General features: G+C 41.8%; 1 protein-coding gene across 7 annotated transcripts in view; it reads right to left on the bottom strand.

Moving 5' to 3' along the window:
- The window catches only part of LOC128699684 (forkhead box protein N2), a 369,048-nt gene that overhangs the window by 81,511 nt on the left and 267,233 nt on the right, over positions 1 to 20,304 (bottom strand). For 6 of the 7 annotated variants that reach the window (XM_070099452.1, XM_070099455.1, XM_070099453.1 and 3 more), the window contains one exon: positions 12,717 to 12,874. In XM_070099452.1, the coding sequence (XP_069955553.1) occupies positions 12,717 to 12,874 (158 nt within the window). The remainder of the gene's footprint in view (positions 1 to 12,716; positions 12,875 to 20,304) is intronic. The other variant, XM_070099451.1, reaches the window with a different exon arrangement.

Below are 20,304 nucleotides of genomic sequence, written 5' to 3'. Positions count from 1 at the left end.
TGTCTACCTAAAGTCTACCTCCAGGTGTCAGAGGAACCTCAGACAACCTTGGGTATTGAGACTATCCCTGTGATGGTTACCTGTTCAGGTAGTATTTCCTCCTCAGGGGATACTTGGTGAGAAAGTGACTACTTGACACAAGTCATGCCATCTCTTGTTGATGTCATATGTTGCCGGAAGAAAGATGCCTCTGTAGCAGCTAGTGCTAGCACTAGAGTGCTGTTGTCCCCCGTGTTCCAGATGGTGACAATGTCCTAGTTGACAGTGATTCTTGTAAGGCCAAGAGTTAGTTTGTCAAGTGGTCCTTGCATATTGCAAGAGAAAATAAGATCCATTTCTTCCTTGCTAATACCTCTGGTCAGAGTGCCTCAGAGCGAGCACCACCATCACTGACCTTGTTCACTATCTGTATCCTGATTGGGTAGAGGACAAGTTATCACCTGACCAGTGGGATGGTACTATTTTACCCAAGGCGAGTCGATCTGTCCTACCAGTAGAAGAAAAAGATCTAGCTCCAAGAGACTTCCTAGAAGAAGTTGTAAGTTTGTTGTACGTGTTGAACGAACGTTGTAGAGCCATTCCCTTACCAGGTGAGAAGATGGGTTTAATGAACCTACTGTCCCATCATATTCCACTTGAACCTGGTACCAGACTTACTTACATACCTGCACACAGAATGCCTCATTCACAAGTTGCTGTCACAGAAGAGTTGTCAACCAGATGCTTGATGACAATGTCATTGCACATAGTAATTCACCCTGGAATGCGCCAGTGATTCTAGTACCCAAGAAGGACGGTACAGCCTCTCCTCACTTAGTGACATACTCATTTACCGACAACTCAGACTTACGACAGGCTCTCTGACCAGTATTCATACCTAAATGATGTATATTAGAGCTGATTTCCTCTATTATGTTTTTTACAATATACAGTGGAACCTCTACTTGCGAGTTTAATCCGTTCCATGACCTTGCTCGCAACTAGATTTGCTCATTTGCAGAGTCAATTTTCCTCATTTAAATTAATTGAAATGCAATTAATCCATTCCAGTGGAATTTTGTACTTCAATAATTTCGCTAATATCAACTCTACGGCTTATTTATCAATCTCACTTCATCTAATATGACATAATAAACAATATAAATAACATACAAACCTGATATATACTACTCTAAAATGAATAAAATATGTCATTCACGTGGTGGTATGGGCGGTGTCGGCGGTGGACGAGTTTGTCTGGAGACCGGGCAAAATACTTCATGAATAATTTCGCTAATATCATCTATATGGCTTATTTATATATCACAGTTCATCTAATATGACATAAAAAAACAATATAAATAACATAGAAACATGATATATACGCTAGAATGAATAAAATATATCATTATGTAACAGGTGGAAGCAGCCACAACCGCTCCCTCTTTGTTGTGGTAAACACTGCCATCTAGTGACGGCATTTTGAAGCCGTCTATTATAATTGTTATTATACATTTTTTTTTTCAACAAACCGGCCAAATCCCACCAAGGCAGGGTGGCCCAAAAAGAAAAACGAAAGTTTCTCTTTTTAAATTTAGTAATTTATACGGGAGAAGGGGTTACTAGCCCCTTGCTCCCAGCATTTTAGTCGCCTCTTACAACACACATGGCTTACAGAGGAAGAATTCTGTTCCACTTCCCCAAGGAGATAAGAGGAAATAAACAAGAACTAGAACTAGAAAGAAAATAGAAGAAAACCCAGAGGGATGTGTGTATATATATATATGCTTGTACATGTATGTGTAGTGTGACCTAAGTGTAAGTAGAAGTAGCAAGACGTACCTGAAATCTTGCATGTTTATGAGACAGAAAAATGGACACCAGCAATCCTACCATCATGTAAAACAATTACAGGCTTTCGTTTTACACTCACTTGGCAGGACGGTAGTACCTCCCTGGGTGGTTGCTGTCTACCAACCTACTACCTAGAATTATATTATTATTATTATTATTCTTTCTTTCTTTCAACACACCGGCCGCATCCCACCGAGGCGGGGTGGCCCAAAAGGAAAAACGAAAGTTTCTCCTTTTACATTTAGTAATATATACAGGAGAAGAGGTTACTAGCCCCTTGCTCCCGGCATTTTAGTCGCCTCTTACAACACGCATGGCTTACGGAGGAAGAATTCTGTTCCACTTCCCCATGGAGATAAGAGGAAATAAACAAGAATAAGAACTAGAAAGAAAATAGAAGAAAACCCAGAGGGGTGTGTATATATGTGCTTGTACATGTATGTGTAGTGTGACCTAAGTGTAAGTAGAAGTAGCAAGACATACCTGAAATCTTGCATGTTCATGAGACAGAAAAAAGGACACCAGCAATCCTACCATCATGTAAAACAATTACAGGCTTTCGTTTTACACTCACTTGGCAGGACGGTAGTACCTCCCTGGGTGGTTGGTGTCTACCAACCTACTACCTAGAATTATATTATTATTATTATTATTATTATTTTTTTTTTTTTTTTTTTTCAACAAGTCGGCCGTCTCCCACCGAGGCAGGGTGACCCAAAAAAGAAAGAAAATCCCCAAAAAGAAAATACTTTCATCATCATTCAACACTTTCACCACACTCGCACATTATCACTGTTTTTGCAGAGGTGCTCAGAATACAACAGTCTAGAAGCATACACATATAAAGATACACAACATATCCCTCCAAACTGCCAATATCCCAAACCCCTCCTTTAAAGTGCAGGCATTGTACTTCCCATTTCCAGGACTCAAGTCCGACTATATGAAAATAACCGGTTTCCCTGAATCCCTTCACTAAATATTACCCTGCTCACACTCCAACAGATCGTCAGGTCCCAAGTACCATTCGTCTCCATTCACTCCTATCTAACACGCTCACGCACGCTTGCTGGAAGTCCAAGCCCCTTACCCACAAAACCTCCTTTACCCCCTCTCTCCAACCCTTTCGAGGACGACCCCTACCCCGCCTTCCTTCCCTTATAGATTTATATGCTTTCCATGTCATTCTACTTTGATCCATTCTCTCTAAATGACCAAACCACCTCAACAACCCCTCTTCTGCCCTCTGACTAATACTTTTATTAACTCCACACCTTCTCCTAATTTCCACACTCCGAATTTTCTGCATAATATTTACACCACACATTGCCCTTAAACAGGACATCTCCACTGCCTCCAACCGTCTCCTCGCTGCTGCATTTACCACCCAAGCTTCACACCCATATAAGAGTGTTGGTACTACTATACTTTCATACATTCCCTTCTTTGCCTCCATAGATAACGTTTTTTGACTCCACATATACCTCAACGCACCACTCACCTTTTTTCCCTCATCAATTCTATGATTAACCTCATCCTTCATAAATCCATCCGCCGACACGTCAACTCCCAAGTATCTGAAAACATTCACTTCTTCCATACTCCTCCTCCCCAATTTGATATCCAATTTTTCTTTATCTAAATCATTTGACACCCTCATCACCTTACTCTTTTCTATGTTCACTTTCAACTTTCTACCTTTACACACATTCCCAAACTCATCCACTAACCTTTGCAATTTTTCTTTAGAATCTCCCATAAGCACAGTATCATCAGCAAAAAGTAACTGTGTCAATTCCCATTTTGAATTTGATTCCCCATAATTTAATCCCACCCCTCTCCCAAACACCCTAGCATTTACTTCCTTAACAACCCCATCTATAAATATATTAAACAACCATGGTGACATTACACATCCCTGTCTAAGACCTACTTTTACCGGGAAGTAGTCTCCCTCTCTTCTACACACCCTAACCTGAGCCTCACTATCCTCATAAAAACTCTTTACAGCATTTAATAACTTACCACCTATTCCATATACTTGCAACATCTGCCACATTGCTCCTCTATCCACTCTATCATATGCCTTTTCTAAATCCATAAATGCAATAAAAACTTCCCTATCTTTATCTAAATACTGTTCACATATATGCTTCCATGTAAACACCTGATCTACACATCCCCTACCAACTCTAAAACCTCCTTGCTCATCCGCAATCCTACATTCTGTCTTACCTCTAATTCTTTCAATTATAACCCTACCGTACACTTTTCCTGGTATACTCAGTAAGCTTATTCCTCTATAATTTTTACAGTCTCTTTTGTCCCCTTTCCCTTTATATAAAGGGACTATACATGCTCTCTGCCAATCCCTAGGTACCTTCCCCTCTTTCATACATTTATTAAACAAAAGTACCAACCACTCCAACACTATATCCCCCCCTGCTTTTAACATTTCTGTCATGATCCCATCAGTTCCAGCTGCTTTACCCCCTTTCATTTTAAGTAATGCCTCACGTACCTCCCCCACACTTACATTCTGCTCTTCTTCACTCCTAAAAGATGGTATACCTCCCTGACCAGTGCATGAAATTACTGCCTCTGTTTCTTCCTTAACATTTAAAAGTTCCTCAAAATATTCTCGCCATCTACCCAATACCTCCATCTCCCCATCTACTAACTCCCCTACTCTGTTTTTAACTGACAAATCCATATTTTCCCTAGGCTTTCTTAACTTGTTTAACTCACTCCAAAATTTTTTCTTATTTTCATTAAAATTTCTTGACAGTGCCTCTCCCACTCTATCATCTGCTCTCCTTTTGCACTCTCTCACCACTCTCTTTACCTTTCTTTTACTCTCCATATACTCTGCTCTTCTTATAACACTTCTGCTTTGTAAAAACCTCTCATAAGCTACCTTTTTCTCTTTTATCACACCCTTTACTTCATCATTCCACCAATCACTCCTCTTTCCTCCTGCCCCCACCCTCCTATAACCACAAACTTCTGCCCCACATTCTAATACTGCATTTTTAAAACTATTCCAACCCTCTACAACCCCCCCACTACTCATCTTTGCACTAGCCCACCTTTCTGCCAATAGTCGCTTATATCTCACCCGAACTTCCTCCTCCCTTAGTTTATACACTTTCACCTCCCTCTTACTTGTTGTTGCCACCTTCCTCTTTTCCCATCTACCTCTTACTCTAATGGTAGCTAGAACTAAATAATGATCCGATATATCAGTTGCCCCTCTATAAACATGTACATCCTGGAGCCTACCCATCAACCTTTTATCCACCAATACATAATCTAATAAACTACTTTCATTACGTGCTACATCATACCTTGTATATTTATTTATCCTCTTTTTCATAAAATATGTATTACTTATTACCAAATTTCTTTCTACACATAGCTCAATTAAAGGCTCCCCATTTACATTTACCCCTGGCACCCCAAATTTACCTACTACTCCTTCCATAACATTTTTACCCACTTTAGCATTGAAATCCCCAACCACCATTACTCTCACACTTGATTCAAAACTCCCCACACATTCACTCAACATTTCCCAAAATCTCTCTCTCTCCTCTACACTTCTCTCTTCTCCAGGTGCATACACGCTTATTATTATTATTATTATTATTATTATTGTATTATACAGGTCTCCCTCAACATTCGTGTTTTCAACTTTCGTGGGCTTCACACATTCGCGAATTCCTAACCACCAAATCATATTTATGTTGAGGACAATGATAGAGGCATAATTCCCTACAAAACTCTGTAAATATGAAGAAACAGTCTCAGTTGCCCATCACAATGTTCTTCACAAGTCTGCCACAACAGTCCCCATCCCTTTACCCGAGGTCCTATCTAGGCTAAAACTTTGGGTAGTTTCAAATTTAGGTTGGATAAATACATGAGTGAGAGGGGTTGGATTTGAGTGGGACTTGCACGTGAGTAAATAGAATTATCAAAGCTTATTGCTTGGGTAGCATTGAAAATTGAGCTGGGAAAATATTCTGTTAGTGTGATAGATTTTGAGGGACCTGCCCAGCAAGGGCCAACAGGCTTACTGAATATCAAAATGGTATATAATACCGACAGGTTGGTAGGTAAGACACATGGGCAACAGTTAGGCAACTTTATTCCGAAACGTTTCGCCTACACAGTAGGCTTCTTCAGTCGAGTACACAAAATAGGCAGGAGCAGTAGGGATGTGAACATGATGTAATTAGTCCAACACCCTTTAAGTCGTGCAAGAAAGGTATAAAATACCGACAATGTGAAAGTTAAGACACATGTGCAACATCTGGATATCTTTATTGTAGACGTTTTGCCATCCAGTGGCTTTATCAATACAGATTCTAGAACATAATAGAAGACAGTAGAACTATATACAAAAGATGAGGTAATCAGTCCCTCAGCCTTGGAGTTAGTGTTCACAGCATCGTGGTGGAGGAGAATCTGGAGCAAAGGCAAGAAGACTGGCAGTTATATAGGCGTCACTGGATAAGGACGTGTAGCAGACGAGGGCATAGTCACTGGTAGGCGGGATTCCCCAGTGGAAGTAGGTCCTACCCAAATGGATGGGTTACTTGTAGCAGCCGTGAAGAAGGTGGCTATGCCCTCGTCTCCTACACGTCCTTATCCACTGATGCCTATATAACCACCAGTCTTCTTGCCTTTGCTCCAGATTCTCCTCCACCACGATGCTGTGAACACTAACTCCAAGGCTGAGGGACTGATTACCTCATCTTTTGTATATAGTTCTACTGTCTTCTATTATGTCCTAGAATCTGTATTGATAAAGCCACTGGATGGCAAAACGTCTACAATAAAGATATCCAGATGTTGCACATGTGTCTTAACTTTCACACCCTTTAAGTCGTAGATTTGAAGTTGTCAGTCCCTCAGCCTGGAGTAGAGTTTTCTTCCATAGTCTGAAACAATCTGAAGAAATAAGCGAGTGTTGAGACTTACACTGTCGGAAGGAGAGGTGCAGACTGGTAGAAGAGGTCACGTCCCTCTCAGATCAAACGATTCTCACATGAAAAAGTTGTCTAAGGTGTTTTCTCTTCTGTACCAAGATGCCTTTGTGTTGCAGTGTCTGACAGAGTGAATATCAAAATGGTATACAATACCGACATGTTGGTAGAACATAAGAACATAAGAATAGAGGAACACTGCAGAAAGCTTACTGGCCCATACAAGACAGGTCCTTGTCTTAAGTAAGACACATGGGCAACAGTTTATCTGGAGAGAGTTTATCTGGAGAGAGTTCCGGGGGTCAACGCCCCCGCGGCCCGGTCTGTGACCAGGCCTCCTTAGGTCAGTGTCCCAGGATGCGACCCACACCAGTCCACTAACACCCAGGTACCCATTTTACTGATGGGGAACATAGACAACAGGTGGAAAGAAACACGTCCAATGTTTCTACTCTGGCTGGGAATCGAACCCAGACCCTCGCCATGTGAAGCGAGAGCGTTAGCCACCAGGCCACCAGAGCCCCCAGTTAGGCAACATTATTTCGAAACGTTTCACCTAACTGCCAACCTGTTGGTATTACAGTGGTCCCTCGTTTTTCGTAATTAATCCGTTCCTGGAGGAGCTACTATAAACGAAATTTACGATTTGCGAATCAATTTTCCCCATAAGAAATAATGTAAATACAATTAATCCGTTTCTGACACTCAGAAGTATTAAAACAAAAAAATTTTTTACATGAAATATACATGTAGTACATAAACAATACAATGGGAAATGATGAATGAAACATTAACAGCATAACACTTACCTTTATTGGAGATTCTTCTTAGTGTATGGGAGACTGGAGGAGGAGAGAGATTGGATTGTTTACAGTTTGGAAGGGGAATCCCCTTCCAGCAACACCTCAGGTACCAATTGCTTCTCTTCTCTGTTTCTTAATGCCACTAGGACCACCTTGAGAGTCACTCTAGTCCTGTCTCGCAAAGTAATTGTGGAGAGAGCTCTGTTTCTGGCGTCTCTTTAACACTTCCCTAAAATGGTACAAGACTTTGTCACTGTACATATTTCTCACCTTCTTTACCACAGGCTTGGCACTAGGAGCTTTCTTTTGAGCCATGGTAGCTTATTTAGTACTTGCAAGCACTAAAATGAGTGGAATATTATGAAATATTTCGTAGGAGCACTTGAGGGGACCTTCACTCACTGGTAAACAATGCCAGACTGGCTGGGTAGGGAGGCCTCCCTGGCTCACACCGTGCGTAAGCGTCCTGGACGAACTACTATTCGCGAGTCAACCTATAAAAAGCGAGTCCATGTTTATACGAAAATACCCCTATGATTGGCGAAATTTACGATTGCCGAGAACTACGAAAAGCGAGGGACCACTGTATATACTATTTTGTTATTCACTCTCAGACACTGCAACACAAAGGCATCTTGGTACAGAAGAGAAGACACCTGGGACAACTTTTTCAAGTGAGAATCGTTTGATCTAAGAGGTACATGACCTCTCAGTGACTACATTCTCTCTTCTACCAACCTGCGCCTCTCCTTCCGACAGTATAAGTCTCGCTTATTTCTTCAGATTGTTTCAGACTATGGAACAGAACTCTACTCCAGGCTGAGAGACTGACTACCTCAAATCTACGACTTAAAGGGTGGACTGATTACATCGTCTTCACATCTCTACTGCTCCTGCCTATTTTCTGTACTCGACTGAAAAAGCCTACTGTGTAGGCGAAACGTTTTGGAATAAAGCTGCCTAACTGTTGCCCATGTGGCAGTGGTGACCTGTGTAGATGAATGGTTCACAGAACCGACACGTTGATAAATTAGACACATGTGCAACTCTTGGGTATCTTTATTAAGGAAACATTTCGCCACACAGTGGCTTCATTAGTCCATACAAAGGAGAATCTTGAAGAACAGGAGGAGAATGAGGTAATCAGTCCCTCAACCTTGAGTCGATGTGGTCAGTCCATAAATCTTGAATAAAATACAGCATACGTGCGGAGAAGGGGCTTATAAACCGTAGGCAGGAGAGGTGCAGCAGTCATAGGTGGTGTCACATTTGTTCAATGTGGAAGTAGGTCGTGCACAAGAATTAGGCAAGCGTAGAATTCCCAAGTATTAAGATCCCAAGAAGTTGCAGTGTCTGACAGGATTGTAGATGAATGGTTCACAGAACCGACACGTTGATAAATTAGACACAAGAACAAGAACTAGAAAGAAAATAGAAGAAAACCCAGAGGGGTGTGTATATATATGCTTGTACATGTATGTGTAGTGTGACCTAAGTGTAAGTAGAAGTAGCAAGATGTACCTGAAATCTTCCATGTTTATGAGACAGAAAAAAGGACACCAGCAATCCTACCATCATGTAAAACAATTACAGGCCTTTGTTTTACACTCACTTGGCAGGACGGTAGTACCTCCCTGGGCGGCTCCTGTCTACCAACCTACTACCTATAATAATAATTACAATAATAATTATAATAATAATTATAATAATTTTAGGTAGTAGGTTGGTAAACAGCAACCGCCCAGGGAGGTACTACCGTCGTACCAAGTGAGTGTAAAACAAAAGCCTGTAATTGTTTTACATGATGGTAGGATTGCTGGTGTCCTTTTTTCTGTCTCATAAACATGCAAGATTTCAGGTACATCTTGCTACTTCTACTTACACTTAGGTCACACTACACATACATATCTTTCTTTCTTTCAACACACCAGCCGTATCCCACCGAGGTGGGGTGGCCCAAAAGGAAAAACGAAAGTTTCTCCTTTTACATTTAGTAATATATACAGGAGAAGGGGTTACTAGCCCCTTGCTCCTGGCATTTTAGTCGCCTCTTACAACACGCATGGCTTACGGAGGAAGAATTCTGTTCCACTTCCCCATGGAGATAAGAGGAAATAAACAAGAACAAGAACTAGAAAGAAAATAGAAGAAAACTCAAAGGGGTGTGTATATATATGCTTGTACATGTATGTGTAGTGTGACCTAAGTGTAAGTAGAAGTAGCAAGATGTACCTGAAATCTTGCATGTTTATGAGACAGAAAAAAGGACTCCAGCAATCCTACCATCATGTAAAACGATTACAGGCTTTCATTTTACACTCACTTGGCAGGACGGTAGTACCTCCCTGAGCGGTTGCTGTCTACCAGCCTACTACCTAGGACACATACATATACAAGCATATATATATACACACCCCTCTTGGTTTTCTGCTATTTTCTTTCTAGTTCTTGTTCTTGTTTATTTCCTCTTATCTCCATGGGGAAGTGGAACAGAATTCTTCTTCCATAAGCCATGCGTGTTGTAAGAGGCGACTAAAATGCCAGGAGCAAGGGGCTGGTAACCCCTTCTCCCGTATAAATTACTAAATTTAAAAAGAGAAACTTTCATTTTTCTTTTTGGGCCACCCTGCCTTGGTGGGATACGGCTGGTTTGTTGAAAAAAAAATTATAATAATAATAATACAGCCTCTCCTCACTTAACGACGGAGTTACATTCCTAAGACCACATCGGTAAATGAATTCGTCGCTAAGCAAGGAGCATACTATAGTGGTAGTGGGTTTGTGTCATCCATCTCTGATATTGTTTTAATGTCACCTTCGCAGCATTTACAACATTTCTGGTATATTTTTAAATGTTTATACAGTAGTGTACTGTATAGTGTAATAAACAGAATAGAGGAAATCAGCCCTAATATACATTATTAATGTATGCATACTGGTCAAAGAGCCAGTATGTCGTTAAGTGAGGAGAGGCTGTAATATTATTATTATTAATAATATCTTTATTTCTACAAGTACATGTACAAGGTATATAGACTATAGTTGACATCAATGACATACTACTATATAGAAAGCTGTTTGTTATGCAGAGCATTTCAGGTAAATGAGATCACTTTTGTCCCAGGATGTGATCCACACCAGTTGACTAACACCCAGGTACCCATTTTACTGATGGGTGAACATGGACAACCGGTGTAAGAAAATACACCAAATATTTCCAACCTATGCAGGGAATAGAACCCAGAGACACTGCAGACCTGGAGAGCATACAAAGAACTTTCATGGCACACGTACATACGTTAAGGCACCTAAATTACTGGGGACAGTTGAAGGTCCTCGATCTGTATTCCCTGGAATGCAGGTGAGAGAGATACATGATAATATACACTTGGAAGGTCCTGGAGGGATTGGTACCAAACCTGCACACGAAAATCACTCCCTATGCAAGCAAAAGACTTGGCAGAAGATGCAACATTCCCCTGATAAAAAGCAGGGGCGTCACGAGTACACCGAGAGACAACACAATAAGTGTCAGGGGCCCAAGACTGTTCAACTGCCTCCCAGCATACATAAGGGGTATTACCAATAGACCCCTGGCTGTCTTCAAGAAGGCACTGGACAGGCACGTAAAGTCAGTAGCTCACCAACTGGGCTGTGGTTCATACATCAGTTTGTGTGTGGCCAGCAGTAACAGTCTGATTGATCAGACCCTGATCCATCATGAGGCCTGGTTTCAGACTGAACCATGTGGGTGTTGACCCCTGAAACCTTCTCCAGGTAAACTCCAGGACCCTCATTGTGCGAAACGAGAGATTTTGCCACGAGGCCATGGGCCACTATGGTCTAGTGGTACCAAGATTCCAGTGATATAAACCAAGTCTTCCAGTGAACCACTGATATAAACAAAGTCTTCCAGTGGGCCTCAGAAAGCAACATGATGTTCAATGAGGACAAATTTCAGTTACTCTAATATGGAAAACTTGAGGAAATAACAGCTAGACTGGAGTACACTACAATTTCTAACTATACAATAGAGCAAAAAACTAATGTGAAGGACCTGGGAGTGTTAATGTCAGAGGATCTCACCTTTAAGGATTACAACAATGTTACTATCACAACTGCTAGGAAAATGATAGGATGGATAATAAAAACCTTCAAAACAAGGGACGTTAAGCCAATGATGATCAATGATCCTCTTTCTAGGCCAGAGTATTGCTGTACACTAAGTCACTTTCATGGCAGGCAAAACTGCCAACCTGGAGAATATACAGAGAACCTTTACTGCACATATAAATACAGTCAAGCACCTCAATGATTCATAACATCTGAAGTCCCTTGACCGTGTACTCCTTGGAACGTAGGCAAGAAAGATTCATTGTAATTTACACCAGGAAAATCTTAAATGGGAAGAGTCCCCTAACTGCGCACAAAAATCACTCCCTACGAAAGTAAAAATTCAGCAGATGGTACAACATCCCCCCAATAAAAGGCAAGGGTGCCATGAGTACACTAGGATACAACACAATAAGTGTCAGGGGCCCAAGACTGTTCAACTGCCTCCCACCATACATAAGGGTGATTACCAACAGGCCCCTGGCTGTCTTCAAGAAGGTGCTGGACAGGCACCTTAAGTCATTACCTGACTAGACAGGCTGTGGTTCCTATGTTGGACTGTGTGCAGCCAACAGCCTGGTTGATCAGACCCTGATCCACTGTGAAGCCTGGTCAAGATTACTCCGTGGAGGTGCTGACTCACAGAACGACCTCCAGGTAGATTTACACCATCTCTCAACCCACCACACCATCCCTCAACCCACCTAGGCCATCCTTCAACCCACTTACACCAATCTTGACCATCCTATGTCACTCTTCAACCCACTTTCACCACCCCTTGACCCACCTACACCACCCCACAACCCACCTATACCACCCCATCGACCCACCTATACCATCCCATGACCCAGGTACACCATCTCCTGACCTACCTACACCACCCTTGACCTAGGTACACCATCACTCAACACACCTTCACCACCCTTTGACCCATCTACACCACCCCTCGACCCACCTACACCACCCCTCGACCCACCTATACAACACTGGCCTCTTGTGGTGAGTGTTCTTGGTCGAGACCATGTAGATGCGGTCGAGGTTGGAGTATGGATGGAAGGGCGTTTTGCTGAGCGCCTGAAGTAGGTTCGGCCGATATGCCCCATCCACCATCCACAGTGAACCCTTGCCCAGGTTCTGAAAGCAAGAAATGCATATTAAAAAAGAAGTACTGAACCCTCATTCAGGTTTTGAAAACAAGAAGCGAACATTAAACAAGAAGAAGTAAAGTATCCTTAGCCAGGTTCTGAAAACAAGAAGTTTAACAACATAAATATTCTATGGTTCAATGGTCTTTCATAGACCCATCTGCTGACAATACCACTTATATGTTTCACTGTAAACACCTGGTCCACACACCCCCTACCCTTCCTGAAGCCTCCTTGTTCATCTGCTATCCTACTCTCCATCTTACTCTTAATTCTTTCAGTAATAACTCTACCATACACTTTATCAGGTATACTCAACAGGCCTTTTTTTTTTCAGCAAGTTGGCCGTCTCCCACCGAGGCAGGGTGACCCAAAAAGAAAGAAAATCCCCAAAAAGAAAATACTTTCAACATCATTCAACACTTTCACCTCACTCACACATAATCACTGTTTTTGCAGAGGTGCTCAGAATACAACAGTTTAGAAGTACAGTGGACCCCCACCTTACGATCAGCTCCCAACTCGAACAATTATGTAAATGTATTTTTTAAGTGCTTTTGTACGAGTATTTTTCGGGGTCTGAAACAGACTAATCTAATTTACAATATTCCTTATGGGAACAAATTCGTTCGGTAACGGCACCCGAACAGACTTCTGGAACGAATTAATATCGTAAGTCGGGGGTCCACTGTATATATAAAAAATACACAATATATCCCTCCAAACTGCTTATTCCCCTATAATTCTTAAGCTCTCTTTTTTCCTTTATACAAAGGAACTATGCTGCTCTCTGCCAATCCTTAGGTACCTTACCCATTTATTTTATTATTACTACAGTAGACCATCATTTAACATGGCTTTGTTTGGCACGTTTTAGTTATAGTTATGAAGAATTGCGCCATATTTTTGTATAACACTTTGTAAAATTAACTTAACACAGTTCAGTTTGAGGGAGAGGAAAAAAGTTATGAAAAAACTAGTTGCATCAATGGACTCTGACTCCATCCTGGCAGTACCAAGATTCTGGAATAAATTTAACATTGCAGATGCTATCAGCTATGCTAGAAGTGAAGTGCCCCGATCAACATTAAATGCAGACTGGGGAAAGTTATGGCCTTCTGTAGTTAATTCTTTTACTGACTTTCCCTTGCTTGAGAGTCAGGTTCAGGAAATTGTTCGGCTGGCAAGGAAAGTACAAGGTGATGATTTTGAAGATATGAATGAAGATGTGAAGGACTTCTTTGATGATGATGATGAAGACAGGAGTCCAGAGGAAATGCTAGCAGAGCTCGACGCACAGATACAAGGGAGCCACATAACAGAAGAAGATGAAGAAGAACCTGAAGAAAAACAGTTAACATTGCAGCAGTTACGTGAGCAGTTCCATATTATTATTAAGGTTGCAGACTTTTTCACTGAAGAGGACCCTGACAAATCTAGAAGCAGTGCTTTGAAATGGGGTCTAGACCAGCTGATGATGCCTTACTGTCAGCTGTACAATGTGCTTCAGGGAAAAAAAACACAGAGATCCATTACAGAATTTATGCACACTCCAATACAACCATCGACTTTAGTACCAGAACCTCAATTATCCACTTCTGCCGACAACCAACAACCATCTACCTGAGCCCAGTAGGGCCACCACACCATGCAATCATCCACAAACACCACAAACACAATCCACAATTTAAGGTAAGAAATACAGTGGATCCCCGCATAACGCTATTAATTCGTTCCTGAGAGCTCAATGTTATGCGAAATTATCGTTATGCGAATTAATTTTCCCCATAAGAAATAATGGAAATCAAATTAATCCGTGCAAGACACCCAAAAGTATGAAAAAAAAAAAAATTTACCACATGAAATATTAATTTTAATACACACAAACTTAAGGAAACATGCACAGTTACATGACACTTACCTTTATTGAAGATGTGGTGATGATTGATGGGATTGGAGGAGGTTTTAGTGTTTAGAAGGGGAATTCCCTTCCATTAGGACTTGAGGTGTCAAGTACTTTTCCAGGGTTGCTTCCCTTCTTCTTTTAATGCCACTAGGACCAGCTTCAGAGTCACTGGACTTCTGTTGCACAACATATCTGTCCATAGTGGCCTGTACCTCTCATTCCTTTATGACTTTCCTAAAGTGTTTCACAACATTGTCAGTGTAATAGTCACCAGCACGGCTTGCAATAGCTGTCTGAGGGTGATTTTCATCCATGAAGGTTTGCACTTTCAGCCACATTGCACAGATTTCCTTAATCTTTGAAGTAGGCAACTTCTTCAATTTCTCTCTCCCCTCCTCTGAACTAGTTTCCTCAGGTCTGGCCTCTTGCTGTTGAAGTTGATCTAGCAGCTCATCAGTGGTTAGTTCTTCATTGTCCTCCTCCACCAACTCTTCCACATCCTCCCCACTAACCTCCAACCCCAAGGACTTCCCCAATGCTACAATGAATTCCTCAACTGGCATAGGATTCTCAGGGTTAGCCTCAAATCTTTCAGAATCCCTTTGGTCTACACATTCTGGCCACAGTTTCTTCCAAGTAGAGTTCAGGGTCCTCTTAGTCACTCCCTCCCAAGCCTTACCTATAAGGTTTACACAATTGAGGATATTAAAGTGCTCTCTCCAAAACTCTCTTACAGTCAATTGAGTTTCTGAGGCCACTACAAAGCACCTTTCAAACATAGCTTTTGTGTACAGTTTTTTGAAGTTTGCAATAACCTGCTGGTCCATGGGCTGCAGGAGAGGAGTGGTATTAGGAGGCAAAAACTTCACCTTAATGAAACTCATGTCCCCACAAAGTCGCTCTGCCAAGTCTGTAGGATGACCAGGGGCATTGTCTAACACCAGGAGGCACTTAAGGTCTAATTTCTTTACAGTTAGGTAATTTTTCACAGTGGGGCAAATGCTTGGTGTAACCAGTCATAGAAAAAGTCCCTAGTGACCCATGCCTTATTGTTTGCCCTCCACAGCACACACAAATTAGCCTTGAGGATATTCTTTTGCCTGAACGCTCTGGGAGTTTCAGAGTGATACATTAATAAAGGCTTCACTTTGCAATCACCACTAGCATTGGCACACATCAGAAGAGTAAGCCTGTCTTTCATAGGCTTATGTCCTGGGAGTGCCTTTTCCTTCTCAGTAATGTAGGTCCTGCTTGGCATTTTCTTCCAAAACAGGCCTGTTTCATCACAATTAAACACTTGTTCAGGTTTCAGTCCTTCACTGTCTATGTACAGTGGACCCCCGCATAGCGACTTTAATCCGTGCAAGAGGGCTGATTGTTATGCGAAATGATCGGTATGCGAATGAATTTTCCCCATAAGAAATAATGGAAATCAAATTAATCTGTGCAAGACACCCAAAAGTATGAAAAAAAAAAAAAAATTTTACCACATGAAATGTTAATTTTAATACACACAAACTGAAAAAGGCATGCACAATTACATGACACTTACTTTTATTGAAGATCTGGTGATGATTGATGGGACTGGAGGAGGGGAGGGAGAGTGTTAGTGTTTAGAAGGGGAATCCCCTTCCATTAAGACTTGAGGTGTCGAGTCCTTTTCTGGGGTTACTTCCCTTCTTCTTTTAATGCCACTAGGACCAGCTTCAGAGTCACTGGACTTCTTTCGCACAACATATCTGTCCATAGTGGCCTGTACCTCTCGTTCCTTTATGACTTCCCTAAAGTGTTTCACAACATTGTCAGTGTAATAGTCACCAGCACGGCTTGCAATAGCTGTCTGAGGGTGATTTTCATCCATGAAGGTTTGCACTTCAAGCCACTTTGCACAGATTTCCTTAATCTTTGTAGTAGGCAATTTCTTCAATTTCTCTCTCCCCTCCTTCGAACCAGTTTCCTCAGGTCTGGCCTCTTGCTGTTGAAGTTGATCTAGCAGCTCATCAGTGGTTAGTTCTTCATTGTCCTACTCCACCAACTCTTCCAAATCATCCCCACTAACCTCCAACCCCAAGGACTTTCCCAATGCCACAATGGATTCCTCAACTGGCATAATCCTCTCAGGGTTAGCCTCAAACCCTTCAAAATCCCTTTTGTCTACACATTCTGGCCACAGTTTCTTCCAAGCAGAGTTCAAGGTCTTCTTAGTCACTCCCTCCCAAGCCTTACCTATAAGGTTTACACAATTGAGGATATTAAAGTGCTCTCTCCAAAACTCTCTTAGAGTCAGTTGAGTTTCTGAGGTCATTACAAAGCACCTTTCAAACAGAGCTTTTGTGTACAGTTTTTTGAAGTTTGCAATAACCTGCTGGTCCATGGGCTGCAGGAGAGGAGTGGTATTAGGAGGCAAAAACTTCACCTTAATGAATTTCATGTCCCCATAAAGTCACTCTGCCACGTCTGTAGGATGACCAGGGGCATTGTCTAACACCAGGAGGCACTTAAGTTCTAATTCCTTTTCAGTTAGGTAATCTTTCACATTGGGGGCAAATGCATGGTGTAACTAGTCATAGAAAAAGTCCCTAGTGACCCATGCCTTACTGTTTGCCCTCCACAGCACACACAAATTCTCCTTGAGGACATTCTTTTGCCTGAACGGTCTGGGAGTTTCAGAGTGATACACTAATAAAGGCTTCACTTTGCAATCACCAGTAGCATTGGAACACATCAACAAAGTAAGCCTGTCTTTCATAGGCTTATGTCCTGGGAGTGCCTTTTCCTCCTCAGTAATGTAGGTCCTGCTTGGCATTTTCTTCCAAAACAGGCCTGTTTCATCACAATTAAACACTTGTTCAGGTTTCAGTCCTTCACTGTCTATGTACTCCTTGAATTCCTGCACATATTTTTCAGCTGTTTTGTGGTCCGAACTGGCAGCCTCACCATGCCTTATCACACTATGTATGCCACTACGCTTCTTAAATCTCTCAAACCAACCTTTGCTGGCCTTAAATTCACTCACATCATCACTAGTTGCAGGCATTTTTTTAATTAAATCCTCATGCAACTTCCTAGCCTTTTCGCTTATGATCGCTTGAGAGACGCTATCTCCTGCTAGCTGTTTTTCATTTATCCACACCAATAAGAGTCTCTCAACATCTTCCATCACTTGCGATCTCTGTTTCGAAAACACAGTTAAACCTTTGGCAAGAACAGCTTCCTTGATTGCCTTTCTGTTGCCCACAATAGTAGCGATGGTTGATTTGGGTTTCTTGTACATCCTGGCCAGCTCGGAGACACGCACTCCACTTTCATACTTATCAATGATCTCTTTCTTCATCTCTATAGTAATTCTCACCCTTATTCCTGTAAGGGTGGCACTAGAAGCTTTCTTGGGGCCCATGGTCACTTATTTTGCAGATAAAATCACCAAAAACACTGTAATAATACGAAATGTTCCGATTGTATGCTTGGATGTTACCGCGGAGGCTGGCTGGTAAACAATGCCACCGGTGGCACATGTGAGGCTGGCTAAGGGCGCACATTGGACGCGTCTTGGACGAAGAGCGGTGAGCGGGTTTTTGAGCGGTATGCGAGGCAAAATTTTTGCGATAAAAGCGAGCGGTATGCGGATTGAACGTTATGCGATGCGTACGGTATGTGGGGGTCCACTGTACTCCTTGAATTCATGCACATATTTTTCAGCTGCTTTTTGTCCGAACTGGAAGTCTCACCATGCCTTATCACACTATGTATGCCACTACACTTCTTAAATCTCTCAAACCAACCTTTGCTGGCCTTAAATTCACTCACATCACCACTAGTTGCTGGCATTTTTCTAATTAAATCCTCGTGCAACTTCCTAGCCTTTTCACTTATGATCGCTTGAGAGATGCTATCGCCTGCTATCTGTTTTTCATTTATCCACACTAATAACAGTCTCTCAACATCTTCTATCACTTGCGATCTCTGTTTCGAAAGCACAGTTAAACCTTTGGCAAGAACAGCTTCCTTGATTGCCGTTCTCTTGGACACAATAGAAGCGATGGTTGATTGGGGTTTACTATACAACCTGGCCAGCTTGGAGACACGCACTCCACTTTCATACTTAGCAATGTTCTCTTTCTTCATCTCCATAGTAATTCTCACCCTTATTCCTGTAGGGTTGGCACTAGAAGCTTTCTTGGGGCCCATGGTCACTTATTTTTCAGGTGAAATCACTATAAAAAGGCTGTAATAATATGAAATGTTCTGATTGTATGCTTGAATGTTACCGCGCAGGCTGGCTTGTAAACAATGCCACTGGCAGAACAAGTGAGGCTGGCTCAGGCCGCATGGACGTGTCTCGGACGAATTGCGTCGAGCGAATTTTTTAGCACTATGCGAGGCAAAATTTTAGCGATAAAATGTATCGCTATGCGGATTTAACACTATGCGATGCCAACGTTATGCAGGGGTCCACTGTACTATGATTTCCATTGCATTTGTAGTCTTAAGCAGTAATATATCACGACAATGAACTACAATTACATACTCACTTTTATTTTTGTAAGATCTGTTGGTCTAAAAAAAAGCTGTTTGGCTTTTCGGGGGTGCCCAGGAACATAACCCCATTTTTCCAATAAGCTCTTCAGTTTATCAAACACGGTTTTAACCAACACAGCATTTTCAGGAAAGTAACTACCGTGTTAAACGACGGTCTACTGTATTATTAGCACATCAGCCATTTCCTACCAAGGTAGGGTGGCCTGAAAAATAAAAACTTTCACCATCATTCACTCCATCACTGTCTTGCCAGAGGTGCACTTACACTACAGTTATAAAACTGCAAAATTGACACCCCTCCTTCAGAGTGCAGGAACTGTACTTCTCATCTCCAGGACTCAAGTAAAGCTTGCCAATTTCCCTGAATCCCTTCATAAATATTACCCTGCTCACACTCCAAAAGCACATCAAGACCTAAAAACCATTTGTCTCCATCTGCTCAAATCAAACATGCTAACGCATGCTTACTGGAAATCAAAGCCCCTTGCACACAAAATCTCCTTTACCCCATCCCTCCAACCTTTTCCTCTACCTCACCTTCCCTTCACTACAGATTAATACACTCTCAAAGTCATTCTATTTCTTTCCATCCTCTCTACATGTCCAAACTACCTCAACAACCCCTCCTCAGCTCTCTCAGTAATAGTTTTGGTAATCCCGCACTTCCTCCTAATTTCCAAACTATGAATTCTCTGCATTCTATTCACACTACACATTGCCCTCAGAAATTCATCTCCACTGCCTCCAGCTTCTCCTCGTCACAATATTCACCACCCATGCTTTGCACCCATATAAGAGTGTTGGTATAACTATACCCTCATACACTTCCCTCTTTGTTTCTATGGCCAAAGTTCTTCATCTCTACAGACTCCTCAGTGCACCACTCACTTTTTCCCCTCATCAATTCTATGATTCACCTCATCTTTCATAGACCCATCTGCTGACACATCCACTCCTAAATATCTGAATGTTGA

This window comes from Cherax quadricarinatus, chromosome 67 (assembly GCF_038502225.1).
Source record: "Cherax quadricarinatus isolate ZL_2023a chromosome 67, ASM3850222v1, whole genome shotgun sequence".
NCBI lineage: Eukaryota > Metazoa > Arthropoda > Malacostraca > Decapoda > Parastacidae > Cherax > Cherax quadricarinatus.
Note: the sequence above shows the minus strand (reverse complement) of the source record. Positions and strands in the feature narration are given on the sequence as shown.